The 17,376-nt window shown below is 59.9% G+C and overlaps 1 protein-coding gene across 4 annotated transcripts; it reads left to right on the top strand.

Moving 5' to 3' along the window:
• Positions 1-397: 397 nt before the first annotated feature.
• Positions 398-16,135, top strand: SGTA (small glutamine rich tetratricopeptide repeat co-chaperone alpha). Of its 4 annotated transcripts, none has more exons than XR_013827647.1 (13): positions 398-447; positions 7,466-7,604; positions 8,291-8,397; positions 8,560-8,668; positions 9,705-9,804; positions 10,163-10,267; positions 10,956-11,094; positions 11,773-11,835; positions 13,005-13,042; positions 13,582-13,671; positions 13,852-13,973; positions 14,108-15,499; positions 15,748-16,132. XR_013827647.1 is itself a non-coding variant. In XM_079917241.1 (13 exons), exons 3-12 carry the CDS (start codon positions 7,505-7,507, stop codon positions 13,964-13,966), a joined length of 966 nt encoding a protein of 321 aa, XP_079773367.1. In that variant the 5' UTR covers positions 427-447; positions 7,114-7,349; positions 7,466-7,504; the 3' UTR covers positions 13,967-13,973; positions 14,108-16,135. The 4 variants fall into 4 exon arrangements, 3 of the variants coding, with proteins under 3 accessions (XP_079773366.1, XP_079773368.1, XP_079773367.1); XM_079917241.1 differs by adding an exon at positions 7,114-7,349 and having other exon boundaries at positions 427-447; positions 14,108-16,135; XM_079917240.1 differs by having other exon boundaries at positions 14,108-16,134.
• Positions 16,136-17,376: the final 1,241 nt, after the last annotated feature.

Genomic DNA, 17,376 nt, shown 5'->3' with positions numbered 1-17,376 from the left:
TTGAATAAATGAAAGAACGCACTTGTAGGTGGATAGGTGGGTGAATAAATGAACAAATATGTTCAAAGAACGCCTGTAATTCTCTGGTCGCCAGATACCTAAACACAACTGCACCACGTGGTCGACTCCGCACCACATGACGGCTCCGCCAACCCACAAGAGTCCGCCACTGTCCCATCATGCACCGCTCCATTCCGGTCAGTTCTGATTTCCGCCCTCCTTTCGGTCGCAGAGGTCAGTTGCCCTAACGACTAGCTTGTCCCAGCCTCTAAATTGCGTCACTTCCCCCCCACGCCCGCCTAGATAATTGGTGCGCCTGCGCAAAATGAAAGCCCGCGGGTGCTGGCTCCTTCTGCGCAGGCGTCGCAGCTGGGGGGGGGCGGGACCGGGCGGGGCCGCGGTACGCAGGCGCAGCCGTCGGTGGGTCGGGGTTCGGCTGCCTGAGAGGTGAGTGGGGGGTGCTCGGCGCTGAGCTCGGCGGGCCTGAGGTCCGCGGTTCGGGGCTCTTGGGGCTCCCAGGGCTCCGGGCTCCCTAAGAGGACGTCGGTGTGGGGCCGGGGTCGCCGCGTCCGCGGGGTACTATGAGTGGGCGGCGCGGAGGGGAAACTGAGGCCGGACGGCGTCGGGCAGGCCCTCGCCGGCCCGGGTCTCCCTCCCGCAGACCCCAGGCCCGGGAAATGCGGGTTCGCAGGCCGGCGGGTGGACAGCGGGAGGCGAAGCGCTCCGCACATAGTGAGCGCTTGCTGGGTGTCCGCTGCTTTCCGGAAACACGGTCCTTTTGAATCGGGGCCCCCGTTCGTGGGGTTCAAGTCGGGGCTCCTGTCTCGGCGCCGCCACTCTCTACATGGGTGACCTTAGCCAGCCTCTTGGCTTCTCGGAGCCTCAGTTTCCCCTTCTGTAAAATGGGCGTCGTCTCCGCCACTGCCTGGGGTGGGAGGCTTCCGGGAGGATTAAAGTCGCAGGGCCCCCAGCGCGAAGTGAGAGCTCAAAGGGAGCAGCAGCGGTTAGTCTGATTTCACACGGAGGGCCTCTGCCTACTGTGCTGGAGGTGGGAGAAATCTGGGGTCGAGGACCAGCTCGTCCACCTCTCGCTGGCTGTGTAAGCTCGGGGAGATCGCTTCCACTCTCCACCAGCCCTTTTCTTCTACTAATAGGGGTTCTAGAAGTACATGCCTCTTACAGGCATTTTGAGGTTAAATACACGTGGAACATTCTTTACTTAGTTTCCCTCCCCTTGTCAAGAGCTTTCTAGAGGACAGCTAGTTTTGTTATTAGGTGCCAGGAAATGCGTGTGCACTCTGCATCCTCGCTGAGTGATGTTCCCATTTTCCTTTGTTTCTGCCTCACTGGTTATTTTTGTCTGCTTTTCCTCTCTGTAGACCAGGGATTTTGTCCTGTCAGGGGACCCGGGGCCGTGTCTGGGGACATCTGTGGCTTTCACGACCAGGGGCACTCCTGGCACCAAGTGGGTGGGGACCAGGGTTGTTGCTCCACACCCCTCAGTGCACAGGACGGCCCCCACAAAAAATGATCTGGCCCCAAATGTCCACAGTGCCAAAGTTAAATCCTACCCTAGATTAGTGATTCTTCGCCAGTGGGCTTCAGAGGGGGCAGAGGGTGTGAACCCCCAAGAAATCACGTGCACGGTTTTGTGTGCATGCCCACTTTTGTGGGATGAGGAAAGTGTATTTTGGAGTTTAGGCTCTGGAATCAGCCCGCCCAGGTTCAAAACTGCCGATTTGCATCTTAGCTGGGTGCCCTTGGGGGGGTGCCCCCATCTCTCTAAGCCTCAGTTTTTTGTTCTGTACAATGGGAGTTAGATTAAACAAGCTGTAACCAGGGGGCCAAATCCCCCTGCAGCCTGTGTTTGTGAATGAGGTTTTGTGGGATCACAGCCCACTTGATTGCATACATGTTATCCATGGCCTGGGAAGCTGAACGTCCTCATTCTGACCCTCCTTTTCAGAAAATGTTTGCTGACCCCTGAAATAGGCCATTATGTGTACTCAGCTCAGGGCCTGGAAAGTCCTGGGCACTCCAAGGATTTCATTCAGGGGTTTATAATTCAGTCTTCCTGAAAGGGTGAGTGGTTCTAAATGGGGTTAAGCTCTGCCCCGGATTGAGAGCTATAGTCTTACTTGTTCCTCCTTTTTTTTGGGGGGCAAGACCCAATGCTGGCCTTGACGGCCCATGCACAGTGAGGGTGAAAGAGTAAAGAGGACGGTTGGTAGGTAGGCTTGTCATCCCCTCTGCTGATGAGGAAACCGAGACCCAAGAGAAACGACCTCCCAAAGGAACCTGGTCACGTGTCTCTGACCATGACAAGGATCCAAGGTTTCTCTGAGTCCATGTGGACCAAACGCCCCTGAGTGCTGGGGTCCCTGGGGGAAGGTGATCTGTCCAGTGGCTCACAGTCGGGTGCAGAGTGGGCAGGCCAGGAAAGAGTCGGAAGGCCTTGTAGGAGATGCTGGACCAGAGGCAGGACAAGTACTGGGCTTTGCTGGAAGAAGAGGGTGTCCAGCTCTGTCTGAGGAGGTGACCTTCTGGCTTGGTGTTGAAGGGGGAGTGAGTGGTTCCCAGATGGCAGGAGGGAAGGTGAGCATTGCGTTTGAGCAGAGCACAGGGGCTTTGGTGAGGGGCCACATGTGCCTGCTCAGGAGGTTTCGGGGGGCTGTGGAGGGTTTTTAGAGTGCAGGACATCCTGGCAGCCCCTCAGAGGAAAACAGGGCTGCGATGTGGGGCTCGGGCTGCAGCCTGAGTTCCAGCTCTTGGGACCGCCCTTTCCTGGGAACCCTAGGTGCCCTGGGAGGGGAGGGAGGAGCAGAGGACCAGCTTGCACACACTGGTGTTGGTAAGAAGAGCTGGATTCGGGGTGGAGGCGGGGCAGGGCACCCCCAGAAGGGGTGGGCAGTCTCAGAAAGAGGGTGCTTCTCCTTCCTGGTGTCCGGGGCTGGGTCACTCATTTTCCTGAGTGTACCCTTTTGCCTCTTCAAATGATCAGTTCTGAGCAGGGAAATAAAAGGAGTAGAGGCTGGGGTGTTTGGGCGTTTTTTGGCCGAGCTGCACAGCGTGTGAGATCTTAGTTCTCGGACCGCGGATCAAACCCATGTCCCTTGCACTGGAAGTGCAGAGTCCTAACCACTGGACCGCCAGGGAAGTCCCGAGGCTGGGGTGTTTTTAATGATAAAATGGAAAGGTGGACGGAGAGCCGGCGGGGGTTCTGAACACACAGGGAGGAACTGGCACCGGGACCCCCGCTGCAGCCGCACCCCGGGGCCAGCGTCCGTCCCCCGGCCAGGCTCGCGCCTGAACCCCGCACCTGCAGCCAGCGCCCCGGGTGCCTTTGGAACCTCACAAAGCCCTCGCTGTTCGCAGAGAGAGCAGCCTGCCCCAAGAATTCTGTCCGGCAGCCAAAGCCCAACAAGTTGGGATTGTTCCCGAGACCCCAGTGCCCAGGGGCAGTCAAGGAAAAGAGCGTCCTGGCGTTCCTGGGCCTGCTTTGCAGGGAGCGGGAAGGCGAGCAAGGGCCGACAGCTGTTCCGCGCCCAAGAGGCAGGAGAGCGGCAGTCCTCACGGCGCGCCTGTCTCGGACATGTGCTGGGTCCCCGCTGTGGACCCACATCCGCTTTTCTGCAGTCCGGAAACCCCAAATACTCTGCAAACACAGGATTTGCTGAAAGTTTGCAGCCAAGTCGTTTGGCCAGAAACTCTGACCCGTGCTGACTTTTATTTTTCCCACTGAGTGTTTATCAGTGATTTTCAGCTGGTGGTGGTTTGGTGACGTCTGGAGACTTTTGTGATTGTTACCCCTGTGGGGGAGGGGGGCTGCTCCACACCCCATGGTGCCCAGGACAGCCCCCACAGAGAGTGACCCAGCTCCCATGTCAGCTGTGCTAAGGGGGAGGGGCCCTGCATTCATTATTTGGGAAAAAATCGAGTTTGATCCCTGTTCACACTGGACACCAGAATAAACCCCTGATGATCAGACAGTGTAAACCAGGGTGACCCCCAGCGTGTGTGGGTCACCTCCCCTCCCTCCCACTCAGGTGTGGATTTAAATGTGTGTAGCATCCCGGGACCTCAAAGGTCAGACAGTCATGGAACGTAACCTCCGGGGGTCTCGCCCCGAGTGATTCTGCCCCCGGGGGACACTGTTGGACGGATGCCGGGATGCTGTTAAATACCCTACAGTGCACACGCTCCACAAAAGGAGTGACCTCCCCCCGCGCCATGCGGATAGAGCCCGGGCGAGAAGCTCCGCGTGGGGCGCTGGAGTCTCACCACAGCCTCTGTCACCCTGTTTTATAGAAGAGGAAAGAGAGGGCATCGCGGGGGCTCCTTCAGCCGTGACACGAGCATCCCGGCTCAGGGGTGGGGAGGCGACGTGGAGCTGGCCTCGGGTGGAGACGGCTGGACCTCAGGTGCTAAGACTGCAGAGCCCGCTGTTACCCCCAGGGCGCCTCCGGGAGCCCTGGTCTCGGTGCTCACTGTGTCAACTTGGGGGGCCGGCCCTCGGGAGGAGGTCATGTCAGTAGACCAGGAGAAGCCGGGAACCAGGAAACCGGGTAGCGGTTGCCTCAAATGAGCCGTTTAGTCAGGGTGGGAGGGCTGGTAGCAGCATGTACAAAGGCCCTGAGGTACAAAGGGCCGGGGCCCTTGGAAGAACTGAAGCTGTGCCAGGAACGGGTGTGACTTCGTGTCTCAGTTCTCTGCACCCTGACGGTCCCCTCAGAGTCACCCCCTCCGTCCTCACAGCTCAGTCACGTAAAGATCAGATTGCCTCTTTATCCTACTCTTAAGCAAACGCTTGTCACCACAGGGCCTCCATTAGTTCCCTGTGAGGAAAACAGATCCCCCCACGCACAGACCCTCGAGCCCAGTGTGAAGCCCAGTCACCCCGTACCAGCTCCCGTGGGTCTGGCAGGGGGGCCGTGCCCCTAAGTGCTGCCTGGAACACATCGGGGGAGCCCCAGCTGCCCAGCCTGTGACCTTCCCATGTGACCTGTCAACCTGTGACCCGCTCTGGGAGACCCTGGCACCCCTCCACCCTGTTCGGTGATCGAGAAGTCGGCTGGGAGGGGTTGGCAAACATGAAGGCCCAGGTGGTAAATTCTGTGGGCTTTGGGGCCCTTGAGGAAAACCAAGCATGCTCTGCAGACACTTCTATAACGTAGGGATGAAAAGACATCCTCAGCCAAACAGGCGGCTGCCAGGTGTGGCCCTTGACCCCTGATTAGAACAGAACGTACAGAAGGATCAGGGTCCTGGGGTCTCGGAGGGTCACATCCTAAGAGGGCCACTCTGGGCTTTGAAAACAGATTTTCTCCTAGTTACAGTAAAATAGATATACCGCGAACTTTACCATCTTAACCATCTTTAAGCGCCCGGCTCAGTGACATTAGGCACGTTCACATTGTCGTACAGCCATCCCCACCATCCATCTCCAGAACTTTCTCATCTTCCCAAACTGAAACTCTGTCCCCGTGAAACAGAGTCCCCCAGCCCCTGGCCGCCACCGTCTAGTTCCTGTCTCTATGGATTTGAGCCCTCTAGGAACCTCATGTGAATTGAATCAGACAGCGTTTGTCCTGTGTCTAGTTTATCTCACTGAGCAATCACGTCCTTAAGGTTCATCCAGGTTGTAGCAGGTGTCAGAACTTCCTTCCTTTTTAAGGCTGAATCATATTCCGCTGTGTGGATGGATCACATCTGTTGATCCATCCATGCATGGACCTTGGGTTCTGTCTGCCTTTTGGCTGTGGTGAATGATGCCTCTGTTTGTCAAATGTCTGTAAAACCAGAACCTTGTTGATGTTTTGGGCAGCAGCTCGCTGGTTCGGCTGGGGAAGATGACTCACCTTTGGGGGTTTCACTGTCTTCAGAACGAGCGGGTTGTGCTGGCTGGTCTCCCTGGGCCCCTCTGTGTTGCCCCTGAGAGCCTGTGCATCTGGGGCTGGCCGTCTGTCCTCTGGGCTCTGGCGTCCTGATTCCAGACCTCCCAGTTCCTGGGACGCTCTTGGGCCAAAGGCGCTTGCTTGGTAAAGGCTCATTGTATCCAGAAATGGGGGAGGAGAAAGCTCATTACCATCCCCATAATGGGGGTGGCCAGAGTGCCCTGTCCAGCTGTACGATATAGCTGCTTTAAGTCCTTCCCTTTTTAAAATTTGAGATATAATTCACATACCGTAAAACTTAGTAGATTTTAGTATACTCACGGTGCTGTGCAACCATCACCACTAATTTCAGAACATTCCGTGACCCCCAAAGAAGCCCCACCCCCTCCCAGCCCCTGGCAACCACGAACCCGCTCTCTGTGTCTGTGGATTGGCCTCTCCTGGACGTTTCCCATCAGTGGGATCACACACTGTGTGACCTTCTGTGTCTGGCTTCTCTCCCTTTTTTTAAGTTGTCGATGGATGTAGTTTTCTGTGAACCGGAAACGGCTCTGAGCGCGGCCAGCATCGCGTGTCTTGACTGCACTCACCTGGCGGCTCTGGGCCGGCAGCGCCCGGCCTGCTGTCGGCCAGTGTGCGAAGCCTGGGGGTTATAACTTGCTCTGTCCGGTTTGATTTAGCCGCCGCTGGCCAGTGGTGGGTTAATGATAACTCAGCCAGGAGGCCGCCTCTCGATTTCCAAGCCACACAGGCTGTTCACCCTGCGGGGGCGTGTTTGGGGGGCCAAGATGCTTCACACCATGGATCCCACCCTCCCGGGCGAGCCCTGCATGGCCTCGGGCAAGCGTGGGAGATGGGCCTGTGCAGGGGGCGAGGCTGTGTGTGAAGTGCCTGGCGCGCCACGGCCCACGGGGAACAGGCCCTTCCCACGCCCGTTCTCCAGGCTTCTCGCCTCAGCACTGTAGGGGGCCATCCGCCAAGTTGTGACGACCACAGCTGTCACCAGTGTCCCCTTGGGAGAGTCACACCTGGCCTAGGAATACAGCAGGTTGTAGAGGAACCCAGAGGAGGCCCTGAGGTGGCCTGGGAGGGGGTGTCAGTGCCCTCTGGGCCTTTGGTCTGCTCAGGCCCACCCAGGGGTCCTGTCTGACCCTCGTGGGCGGTGCGTGTCCTCCGGGTGTTCGGGGCCCGGAAACTGTTGGACCGTTTTCTTGTCCAGAGCGTGGAGTAGCAGCAGGTGGGACTGCAGCCTGCCCTCTGTGTCCCTGGGGAGCCCCACGCCCCCCGTCCAGCTGGTGAGGAGGGATGACCACCGTGCCCAGGGCCACATCACCCTGGGGTTAGAGTCAGGCAGGACGGCAAGGGGCTCTGGACCTACAGCCTCAGCGTCTCCTCTGTGAAATGTGGAGAATTCACATGTCTGCCTCACCGTTGTCAGGCAGACACAATTAGCCAGTGAGTTAAAGTGGCTCCTGCCGGGCAGGGCGGGTGCGTGAGGGCAGAGGGGCAAAGGCTCGCTTGGCTGTGCCCGCCGCCCATCCTGTCCTCACACTGTGGACCGCTGTCCGCAGATCCTGAAACCCCCAGACCTTGTCTGCTCCCATCTCAAGATGGATAACAAGAAGCGTCTGGCCTACGCCATCATCCGGTTCCTGCATGACCAGCTCCGGCACGGGGAGCTCTCCTCTGACGCCCAGGAGAGCTTGGAAGGTACGTGCTGTGGGCCACGCGCGCCTCCCAGGGCCTCGAGTCCCCTGCCCGACCCCCCACTTGCATCAGCGCCTAGAAGCTCCGTGGGGTGGGAGCAATAGGCTGGTCCCTGTCCTCGTTTCACAGGTAGGGACGCTGAGCCCCAGGCGGGTGCAGGGCTGCCCCCCGCCTCCCTCACTTTAGGCTGGGCCTCCCGTAGCTGTTCTCTTCTGGAGGGATGCAGTTCCCGAAGGTTTTCCATGTCCCCCGTTGCGCGTGTGTCCCTACCGGTCAAAGGAGTGAGAGAGGCCAGGGGTGGGGAGCCCAGCCCAGACCCGGCCGCTAGCCTGCCTGGCAGGAGGTAGCTGTTCCATGCCCACCGGGCCGCACCGAACCCCCGAGGCCTCCCACCCGGGCAGCCCCCGCATTGTGACCCCACAGAGAGGCCTGGCGTCACCACCTGAGCCCTGTGGGGCAGGGACGGCGGCTCCCCCACTCCTCCCGGCCTCAGGGCTCGAGGGGCAGGTCCATCCTGCGCTGCCCGAGGAATCACAGCTGGCACCCATAGGGCCCCGCAGGGCACACGCAGCGCCTGGTGCATCCGAGGCCTTAGCGAGCACGTCCGAGAAAGGAAGCGTGAGCGCTGCCCCCCAGAATCGTCAGCTTGGGGTTGGGTTCAGTAGAGCACACCTTTGTCCCCCTGACAGTTGCCATCCAATGCCTGGAGACCGCTTTCGGGGTGACGGTGGAGGATAGCGACCTCGCGCTCCCCCAGACTCTTCCCGAAATATTTGAAGCAGCTGCGGCGGGCAGGGTGAGCCTCGGGCACTGCGGGGCTGTGGTTCTGTCTCAGTTCGAGGGCCTGAGTTACCCCCCAGAGCTCAGCTGTCCTCGGGCGTCCCCTGGCTGGTTGGGGGAGGGGAGAGGGTGCTGGGCTTGGGGGAGGAGGTCAGCGGTTTCCTGCTGCCCCTCAAAGAGCTCATCGTGGCTTTGGGGCCAGGAGATACCACCTGATCTGAGGAGCCCCCAGCGAACCCCACCTTCGGAGGAGGACTCGGCCGAGGCAGAACGCCTCAAAACCGAAGGTAAGGAACGCCCCGCACAGCTGGCCTTCGGGTGCTACGGGCAGAGGCCGGCTGGTCCTGGGCTGTGGAGCGGATGGCAAACCAGCCTTTGGAGATGGGGCCGGAGGGCTTTTACACTGATGCAGAGATGCAGAGAAATCAGACCCTTGACCAGGAGGAATTAAAGGGTAAGGCCGCTGCGGAGGGCGGTCCGACAGCTTCCCAAATGGTTAGATAGAGTGACCATGTGACCCAGCAGTTCCACCCTAGGGTGTGCCCAGGAGGGGTGCAAACGCACATCCACAAAGACGCTTGTGCACGCGTGTTCATAGCGGCATAGGAGTGGAAGCCGCCCTTGTGCCCATCGGCTGATGAGCGGACACACACACGTGTCCCTTCACACACGGGGACGTCACCCAGCCACGCAGAGGAGAGAAGCCCCGACACTCGCTCCAGCGTGGATGGACCTTGAGAACAGGATTCTCAAGGAGAGAAGCCAGACACAGAAGGACACACAGTGTCTGATTCCGTTGGTGGGACACATCCAGAACAGGCAGAGCCAGACAGAGAGTGGATGTGTAGTTGTCAGGGGCTGGGGGGGGCGGTGACAGCTAATGGGGACGGGGTTTATTTTGGCTAATGGAATGTTCTGGAATTAGTGCTAACGGTTGGACCAGTTTGAATATACTAAAAGTCGCTGAGTTATATACACTCTTAAAGGGTGAGTCTCACGGTATGTGAATTCTATCTCATTAAAACTGCGCTGTTTCTGAAGGAACGAGCAAAAGTGATGGTATCTGAGGCTTAGGTTCCCAAATACCACAACCATGACAGTGACAGCTGCTGCACCAAGGGCTGGCTCTGGCCAGGCCCTGCGCTGGACGCAGACCCGCCCTCCGCCTCGTGCCACCACCCTAGCCTGTGTCTAAGCGTTGCATCCTGGGCCCCCAAAGTCTCGAACTGCCACATGGAAGCCGGGCGAGCCGAGAACGCCATCTCAGAACTTCGGGGTCCGAGGGGAACAGCCGAGGGTACGTTTCCTTCCCTTTCTCTTCAGGGAACGAACAGATGAAAGTAGAAAACTTTGAGGCTGCCGTGCACTTCTATGGGAAAGCCATCGAGCTGAACCCCGCCAACGCCGTCTACTTCTGTAACAGGTACGGCGGGGACCGGTGGGGTCCTGGGCAGGCTGAGCGGAGTCCCCAGGGGAATGGGAGGGGCGGTCGATCTGTGGGTTAGTGATGGCTCAGCCGCTGTCCCAAATAACGAGCCCATGCCTGGTGGCCGGCCAGGTGCGGCCCAGTGTCAGTGGTGCTAGCGGCCGCACTCGTCTGCCCCCACAGCCTCGGTTTCCCTGGTGAACGGGGCGGCACCCAGATTGCTGTATCCTCCGGCACCAGCCCCGGCGTCCAGCCCCACCGGGCCTCCCATCCTTGGCAACCCTGCCTCTGCCCCACCTGACAGACGGGGAAGCTGCAATCAGCTCCCCGACTGCCCTGGTTTGCCTTCTCCCAGAGCTGCGGCCCACAGCAAACTGGGGAACTACGCGGGGGCGGTTCAGGACTGCGAGCGGGCCATCTGCATAGACCCGTCCTACAGCAAGGCCTACGGCAGGATGGGGTGAGTGCCGCCCGCCCCGTACATGCTGTCTGCCTGGGGTCAGTGCGGCCCCGCACGTTAAGGCCCCAGCCCACTGGGCTGCCCCACCTCACACACCAATCCCGAGTCCAGGCCGTCAGCTGAGCTTCTGACCGACCAGCTGTAAGTCCGGGTTCCCACGACCCTCTCCTTGGGTTCAGCGATTCCCTCGAAGGCTCACAGGACTCAGGAAAACGTTTCACTTAACCTTCTCTGGCTTATCGTAAGGGATGCAGAGGAGCAGCAGGCGGAGGACCGCCAAGGGCGAGGTCGGGGAGGGTCCCGAGGCAGAGCTTCTGTCCTGCGCGGTTCGGGGCGCGCCTCCCACCCAGCACGCGGGGCGGTCACCAGTGGGGGTGGGTTTTATAGCCCGTCTCTAACGCCTCCCTCCCCGGGAGTTGGGGGTGAGTTTGGTCTTTGTGGCCAGCAGCACATCCGGAGGCTTCCTGGAAGCCCACCTCATTAGCATAAACAGGCCTCCTCGTTAGCATAAACTCCAGTGCAGGCCAAGGACACACCTGTGATTCAGCTCGCTGGAGGAGGGAGGAGCTCTGACCACGCCTGCCCCACCTCCTCCCAGCCCTGGCGACCCCAGCAGTTGTGGCTGCTGGGCCTGGGCGGGCAGGCGGTTGGCCTCCCAGGCCCTCCACGCGCACTGTCCCTCCTGCAGCCTGGCTCTGTCCAGCCTGAACAAGCACACGGAGGCCGTGGCCTACTACAGGAAGGCCTTGGAGCTGGACCCCGACAACGAGACCTACAAGTCCAACCTCAAGGTGGCGGAGCTGAGGCTGAGAGAGGCACCCAGTCCCGTGAGTCCTCTGGGGACTGGCCGCGGGGGCAGGGCGGCTCGGGGTCGAGGGCTGGGCCTGACCCGTGTGGGAGGAACGTCTCTGGTGCCGGGGGTCCGGCATCTGTTTAACGGGGTCCTGTCGTGAGGGAAGAGGCTTATCCTCGCAGAGTCCCCGGAAATGGGAGGGCGTGGGTCACATGGGGAAGCCCCAGCTCGTCAGGAGGCAGAGGGCTGGGGGCCGTGTGGGCCTTGGGAAGGAGCTGGCAGGCTGGGTGAGCAGGCGCGGGATCGGGTAGTTTGAATGGCACCAGGGCAGGGGGGCTGCCCGGGGTGACCAAGGCAGGGGGACAGTGGCCCCAAGCCCCGAAGAGGCTGGTTTGCGCGTGAAAGGTGCACTCGCAGGCCATTTGTTTACCAGTTTCTAGGGATTGGCCACCCCTGGGAGGGGCCGTCCCGCCACATTCAGCATCACAAAGTGAAAGACACGGTTAATATACCGTGCTCTTCCGGGGGACCCACACCGTGGTGTGCGTCTTTCACGAAGCACCCCCGGCCGCAGGGCCTGGCCGCCCGGGTTGCTGGGACGCCCAGGATTCCAACAGGCCCCAGGTGGGACCTTACCCCTCAGTTCCCGGGGGGCCGGCTGTCGAGGTTCTGTGTCGAGGCCCCACTAACCAGGGCTTTTCTCACCCCACAGACGGGAGGTGTTGGCAGTTTTGACATCGCGGGCCTGCTGAACAACCCAAGCTTCATGAGCATGGTAACGGCCCCCGCCTGCCATGTCACCATGGGCCCCGGGCCAGGGCCGCCCCACTGCAGACACCATGGACACTGGGCGCCGTGGGGTGTGGAGCCGGACAAGCTGAACCCGCCTCTCCCAGCTGAATAACCTGGGGAATCTCCACGCCCCTTCTCCCCCAGTCCGGGCCCCCTTGCGGTGTGGCCACGGTGACAGCAGCATCGCTGCACCTGCTCCCTGAGGTGCAGACGAGACACCGCAGGGCGCGGGGGCCCCGCGGAGGAAGGGCCGACCACCTTCTGGTCCAGATGCGCGTGTTCTGCGCAGGGCCGTCCCCTGGAACAGGCACCCAGCGTATCCGGCACATGCCTGTCAGCCCCCGGGTGGTCTCACCGGTCCTCAGGCCACACCGCTGGCTCAAGGGGCCTCAGGGTGGGGGTCTCAGGTCGCCAGGGAGAGAGGAGCCTGGAGCCCCCCCATCAGAGAAACGTCCGCACCTGAGCGGGAAGCGTCTGGCCTCCCATGTCTCGGAGCCTGGGCTGCCGCTCTCGTCCAGGGTGGGACGGGCACGAGGCTGCCAGAGGACTCCTGGCGGCGGGGAGCGGCCTGACAGAGGCCGCTCCTTTGGCCTTGTCCGTCGGGGTCGGCGGTCTCGGTCCCCCTTACCTTCGTGCTGTGCTGTTGGCACCCATCCATGCCCGACACTTGCATGACCGTGGCCTGGACACCCAGCCATGCAGGGCAGTGGACTGGCCGAGGCCGGCTGGTAGTGCTCTCCAGCCCTTTTCGGAAAGAGCCACAGCCTGGAAGGTGCTTCCCTGGCTTCTGCTCATATGCACGTCTTAAAATCGGCCCTGAGGAGCTAATCCCGACGTGGCTGGGGGTGTCAGTGTAGGAGAGATGCCAGGATGATGTTCATCCACATAGCAGAGCTGGAACTGACTCCCAGGTGTCCCTGGTCGGGGAAGGATGACGAGGTTCCTGGAATCTTAAGATGAGAGTCCAGATGGGATCGAAGTGGGGAAAGGGCAGGGGCACAGTGTGTGGGGATGGGGTGGGGCCCGGGGAAGAGGCGGGCCTGGCGCTCTGGGTTCTGGGCTGGAGGCCCACGGTGCGTACGGGGAAACCTCGTCAATGATGAAATGCGTTTGGGAGCTTGCTTTTTCTGAGAAGTCTGTTTTTTTCTTCAGGCATCCAACCTCATGAACAATCCCCAAGTTCAACAGCTGTAAGTGACCACCGTTCTCCTTTGGGTCTTGTGGTTAAAATTACTGTGGTGCAAGGTACACAAAATGTACCATTTTAACCATTTTAAGGTTTGTGATTCCGTGGCATTAAGTATATTTACGACGTCCTGTAGCTATGGCCACCATCTAGTTCCAGACATTCATCACCTGAAAAAGAAACCCTGTCCCATTAGCACCATCCCCAGCCCCTGACCACCAGGAACCCACTCTCTGTCTCTGGATTTGCCTGTTCTGGACGTTTCCCATCAATGGACTCAGACTCTGTGTGGCCTTCTGTGTCACTGGCATCACCCGGTGTCCCTGAGGGACAGCATTGCCCCGTTAAGAGTCACTGTCTTTAAGCCAAAAAAGGGTGTTGCTGGGAAAGCTGATGGAATTGACAGGCTGCAGTCAGAGAGAAGCGTGGGCTGAGGGCAGGTTCGGGCCCCAGGAGATGTCCATTGCCAGCAGAGGGGAAGGGCCAAGTGGGGATCAGAGGAGGAGGGCTGAACCGTCTGCGAGTCAAGGGCTCTCTTTGCAGCATGTCCGGCATGATTTCGGGCGGCCACAACCCCTTGGGGACTCCCGGCACCAACCCCTCGCAGAACGACCTGGCCAGCCTCATCCAGGCGTGAGTGGACCTGCCAGGCGGGGCTCCTGGGCAGGCAGGGCGTGTCTCCACTCCCCCAGGAAGAGAGACCTGCTCTGTAGGGCCTGCGTCCTCCAGGGAGCGGTCCCCCTGCCCTCAAGGGGCACGTGGGGTGGGCACCCTGGGCCAGGCTGAGCCCGGGCGCACCTCCCCTCCCCGCAGGGGCCAGCAGTTCGCTCAGCAGATGCAGCAGCAGAACCCAGAGTTGATAGAACAGCTGCGCAGTCAGATCCGGAGTCGGACCCCCAGTGCCAGCAGCGACGACCCGCGGGAATGACTGCCCGGTGAGTCTGGGGCCGGGCCCGCGTCGCCGAGGCCACGCAGGGGCGTCTCTGGTCATCAGGCCCCTTGCCGGGGGTTCCCACCCGGATCCCCCACCCCTCTCAGTCCCGCTCAGTTGGGCTGTTTCTCTCTCCAGCCCCCCAGCGCCATCAGGTCCTTCCTGGCTGACCAGAAGCCTTCTCTCACTTTTCCGTCTCTCTTCCCATTGGACCGCCCATGAGAGGAAAAGGAATTGGACCTGCATGTTAAGACGGATTTTTATTATTTTTATTTTTTTGCCTCAGCCCTTCCCTCCCTTTTTGTACTCTCTCACGGCCCCCAGACCCTTCTCGAAACAGAGCCAGCAAGCTGTGAGCACAGACCAGCACCAGTCTCACTCCCAGCCCCCCCCAAAACCCAGTCTCTAAAGTATTTTCTAGAATAATTTGGGGGGGGGGTCCTTTCGCCGCTCTCAAGAAGCGCCCACGGGGAAGCCGTGGCACGAAGCCCCTTCCGCAGCCCCGCCCCCTCGGCCTGTCTTCAGGGGCCTCGCAGCCCACGAGAAGCTGCTCTCTGCGTCGACCTTGGCCACCCCAGCCACCCCTGCTCGGACGGGCTCCCTGCCAGCCAGCCCGGCCCTCGGACCCGGGTTCTCGCATGAGCAACTCCCGCTGCAGGTTCCCAGGAGCCGGTTCTGTTGCCCTGGGCCTGGGGGCGGCCCGGAGCGGACGTCCTGGGTGTGCAGGACCCATTTCTGGGACTTTTCTTCCAGTCGAGCATCTGGATGGACGTGGGTCTGATCCCAGCGCTCTCTTCCCAGTACTCAAGACCGACAGACCGTGAGGGGCCCTCTCACCACCTTCAGCCTGGCCCCCGAGCCCATCCCGGCCTGGCCATGTGTCCCAGCCACTGCCCTTCTGCCCACAGGTGGTCCCGCTGGCTCGGCGCCTCCTCCCGTTGGGAGGGGGGGCTGCAGGGGGTCCTGGTGCCACCCGCCTTGGCCTGAGATTGCCAGGCAGCCACCGTGGATGCCCGGCGGCCCCAGGCGAGGCGGGACGGCGTGGGGAGGAGGGGTCGGCTGGCACCACCGCTCCGGCAGCAGTGTTGGCAGCTGGATCGTCGGAGGCTCCCTGGTGTTGTCGGGCCACGTGCGAGGTGACCCAGCACCGTGTGTGTAGGTAACTAGTAGGGAGACGGCCGCCAGCCACCCGCCGTCTGGCACACGTCCGTCGAGATGTGTCCTAACTCTTGCGTGCTAGCCATGGTGACAAGCATAACGTAACGTGTGGGGAATAAATAGACATCATGACCTCTGCCTGTCTCTGTGTTGACCTCTCAGCGCCGCCTCCCCTCCCTGCCCCTAGCTTCCAGGAACCCCCAGCCTGGACCCTGTGTGGGTCGCCTTGGAACCACTGAACCGGGTTGTGTGTGCATCTCCTGTCACCGCTGAGACAGTCCCACGGATTCAGTGGCTTTTAACCACACAGAGCATCTCAGTCCTGGAGGTCAGAAGTTGGACATGGCCCCTGCCCCCAGAGGCTAAATCCAGGTGTGGGCGGGTCTGCCTCCCTGCCAGGGCTCAAGGGGAGAAGTACCTCCTGCCTTTCCCAGCGTCTGGAGGCCGCCACAGATGGTGTAGGCAAAGGGGGGCGTCAGCACCTGCACTCGGCTCCCCACTGGCCACTGGGCTGTGGGAACACCTTTGGGCCATGCTCGCCTCCTTCAGCCGTGGCCTCTGTGGCTTCTGGGGGATTGTACTTCCAGCTTCCGGTGACCTTGAGCTGCCTTGTCCTGCAGAGATGACTTCCCCGTGTTCCCTGCCTCTTGGACGGTGGCCAACAGGGGATGAAGGAAGTTCAAGGAGGAGGGGTTCGTCCCCGGTGGGTGCCACTGGCGGGGTGTGGAAGCTCCCTGCCGTCCAGCCCTCCTGTTCCAGCTACCCAGTGCCACCGGGCAGCCTGGCCACCCGCGGAGCCGGCGAGGAAGGCGGGGTCCTGGCCGCCCCGAGTTCCCGATCTGCGTTTCCACAGAAGTTAATGCAGTAAACTGGCATTGACGTGGCTCCAGCTACCTGTCTGGGGAAATGGTTCCTTTAAAAAAAATTGAGATATAATTCACATGACATAACATTTGCCATTTGAAAACGTACGGGGACTTACCTGGTGGTCCATTGGTTAAGACTCCACGCTCCTAATGCAGGGGCCCCGGGTTCGATCCCTGGTTGGGGAACTAGATCCCACATGTGGCAGCTAAGAGTTTGCATGCCACAACTGAAAGATCCTGCACGTGGCAATGAAGATCCCACGTGCTACAACTAAGACCCGGTGCAGCCAAATAAATAACTATTAAATAGCTAAAAATAAAATTGTACAACTCAGTAGTTTTTAGTACATTCACCATGTTCTGCCACCATCACCACTGTCTAACCCCCAAAAGAAGCCCCGTCCCCATCAGCAGTCCCCCCCAGCCCCTCCCCCAGCCCCTGACAACCAGGAATCCATTCTGTCTCTGTGGATTTGCCTGTTCTGGACGTTTCCCATCAATGGAATCACACCCTGTGTGTCCTTCTGTGTCTGGCTTCTCTCACTGAGCGTCGTGTTCTCAAGGTCCATCCACATGGCGTCATGTATCAAAACTTCATTCCTTTTCATGGCCTGATAACATAGGAACCGGTTCTTAATTCTGACGCAACATTTTAATCATTGATGGAGCTTTAGAAAAAGTACCCATAAAAGTTAAGTGTTTATAAAATGTTGCATCTGGCGGGGAGGACATTGACAACCACATCTCCCTCACAGGAGTCACCAGTCGTCGAGCCCCTGCTGTGTGTCAGATGTGTGTAGCACCTCTTCTCCCATTCTTCAGAGGAGGGGTTTTTATCCTGAACCCACAGGCCCAGGTGCAGAGCGTGTTACCTGCCTGGCTCCAGGAAGCCTGTTTGCTTTCTGATACATGGGCCTTCTTCATCCTGCCAAACCCCATCAAAGGCTTGGTATCCGTTATGTATTTCTGCATAACAAAGCGCCACGAACTTAGAGGCTTAAAACAGTACACTGGTTACTTCCTAGTTTCTATGGGTCAGAAACCAGCAGGGCCTCTGCTCAGGGTCTCAGCCAAGGCCACGTTCTCATCTGCCCACAGGTCGCTGGCAGACTTCAGTCCTTACGTTGTGGGTTGAGGCCTGGCCTCCCTCAGCTCTGCACCACCAAGGCCTCCTGTGTTCATTTCCTGGGGCTGCCATAACAAATTACTACAGACTCGGTGGCTTAAACGAGCACACATTGACTCTCTTGTAGTTCTAGAAGCCAGAAGCATGAAATCAGTTTGTCCAGTCCCAAAGCAAGGTGTCACAGGGCAGAGCTCCCACCAGAGGCTCCAGAGGGGGAGCCTTCCTGTCTCCCCCAGCTTATGGGGGCTGCGGTGTCC

The sequence above is a fragment of the Stenella coeruleoalba genome (genome assembly GCF_951394435.1).
Source record: "Stenella coeruleoalba genome assembly, chromosome: 3".
In the NCBI taxonomy this organism is placed as follows: domain Eukaryota; kingdom Metazoa; phylum Chordata; class Mammalia; order Artiodactyla; family Delphinidae; genus Stenella; species Stenella coeruleoalba.
Note: the sequence above shows the minus strand (reverse complement) of the source record. Positions and strands in the feature narration are given on the sequence as shown.

Bases quoted from the DNA above. Each gene is read 5' to 3' on its own strand.
- SGTA (XM_079917241.1), top strand. From the start codon at position 7,505: ATGGATAACAAGAAGCGTCTGGCCTACGCCATCATCCGGTTCCTGCAT. The intron at 8,669-9,704 runs GTAAGGAACGCC...CTTTCTCTTCAG, and splicing joins AGAACGCCTCAAAACCGAAG to GGAACGAACAGATGAAAGTA. The intron at 11,836-13,004 runs GTAACGGCCCCC...TTTTTTCTTCAG, and splicing joins ACCCAAGCTTCATGAGCATG to GCATCCAACCTCATGAACAA.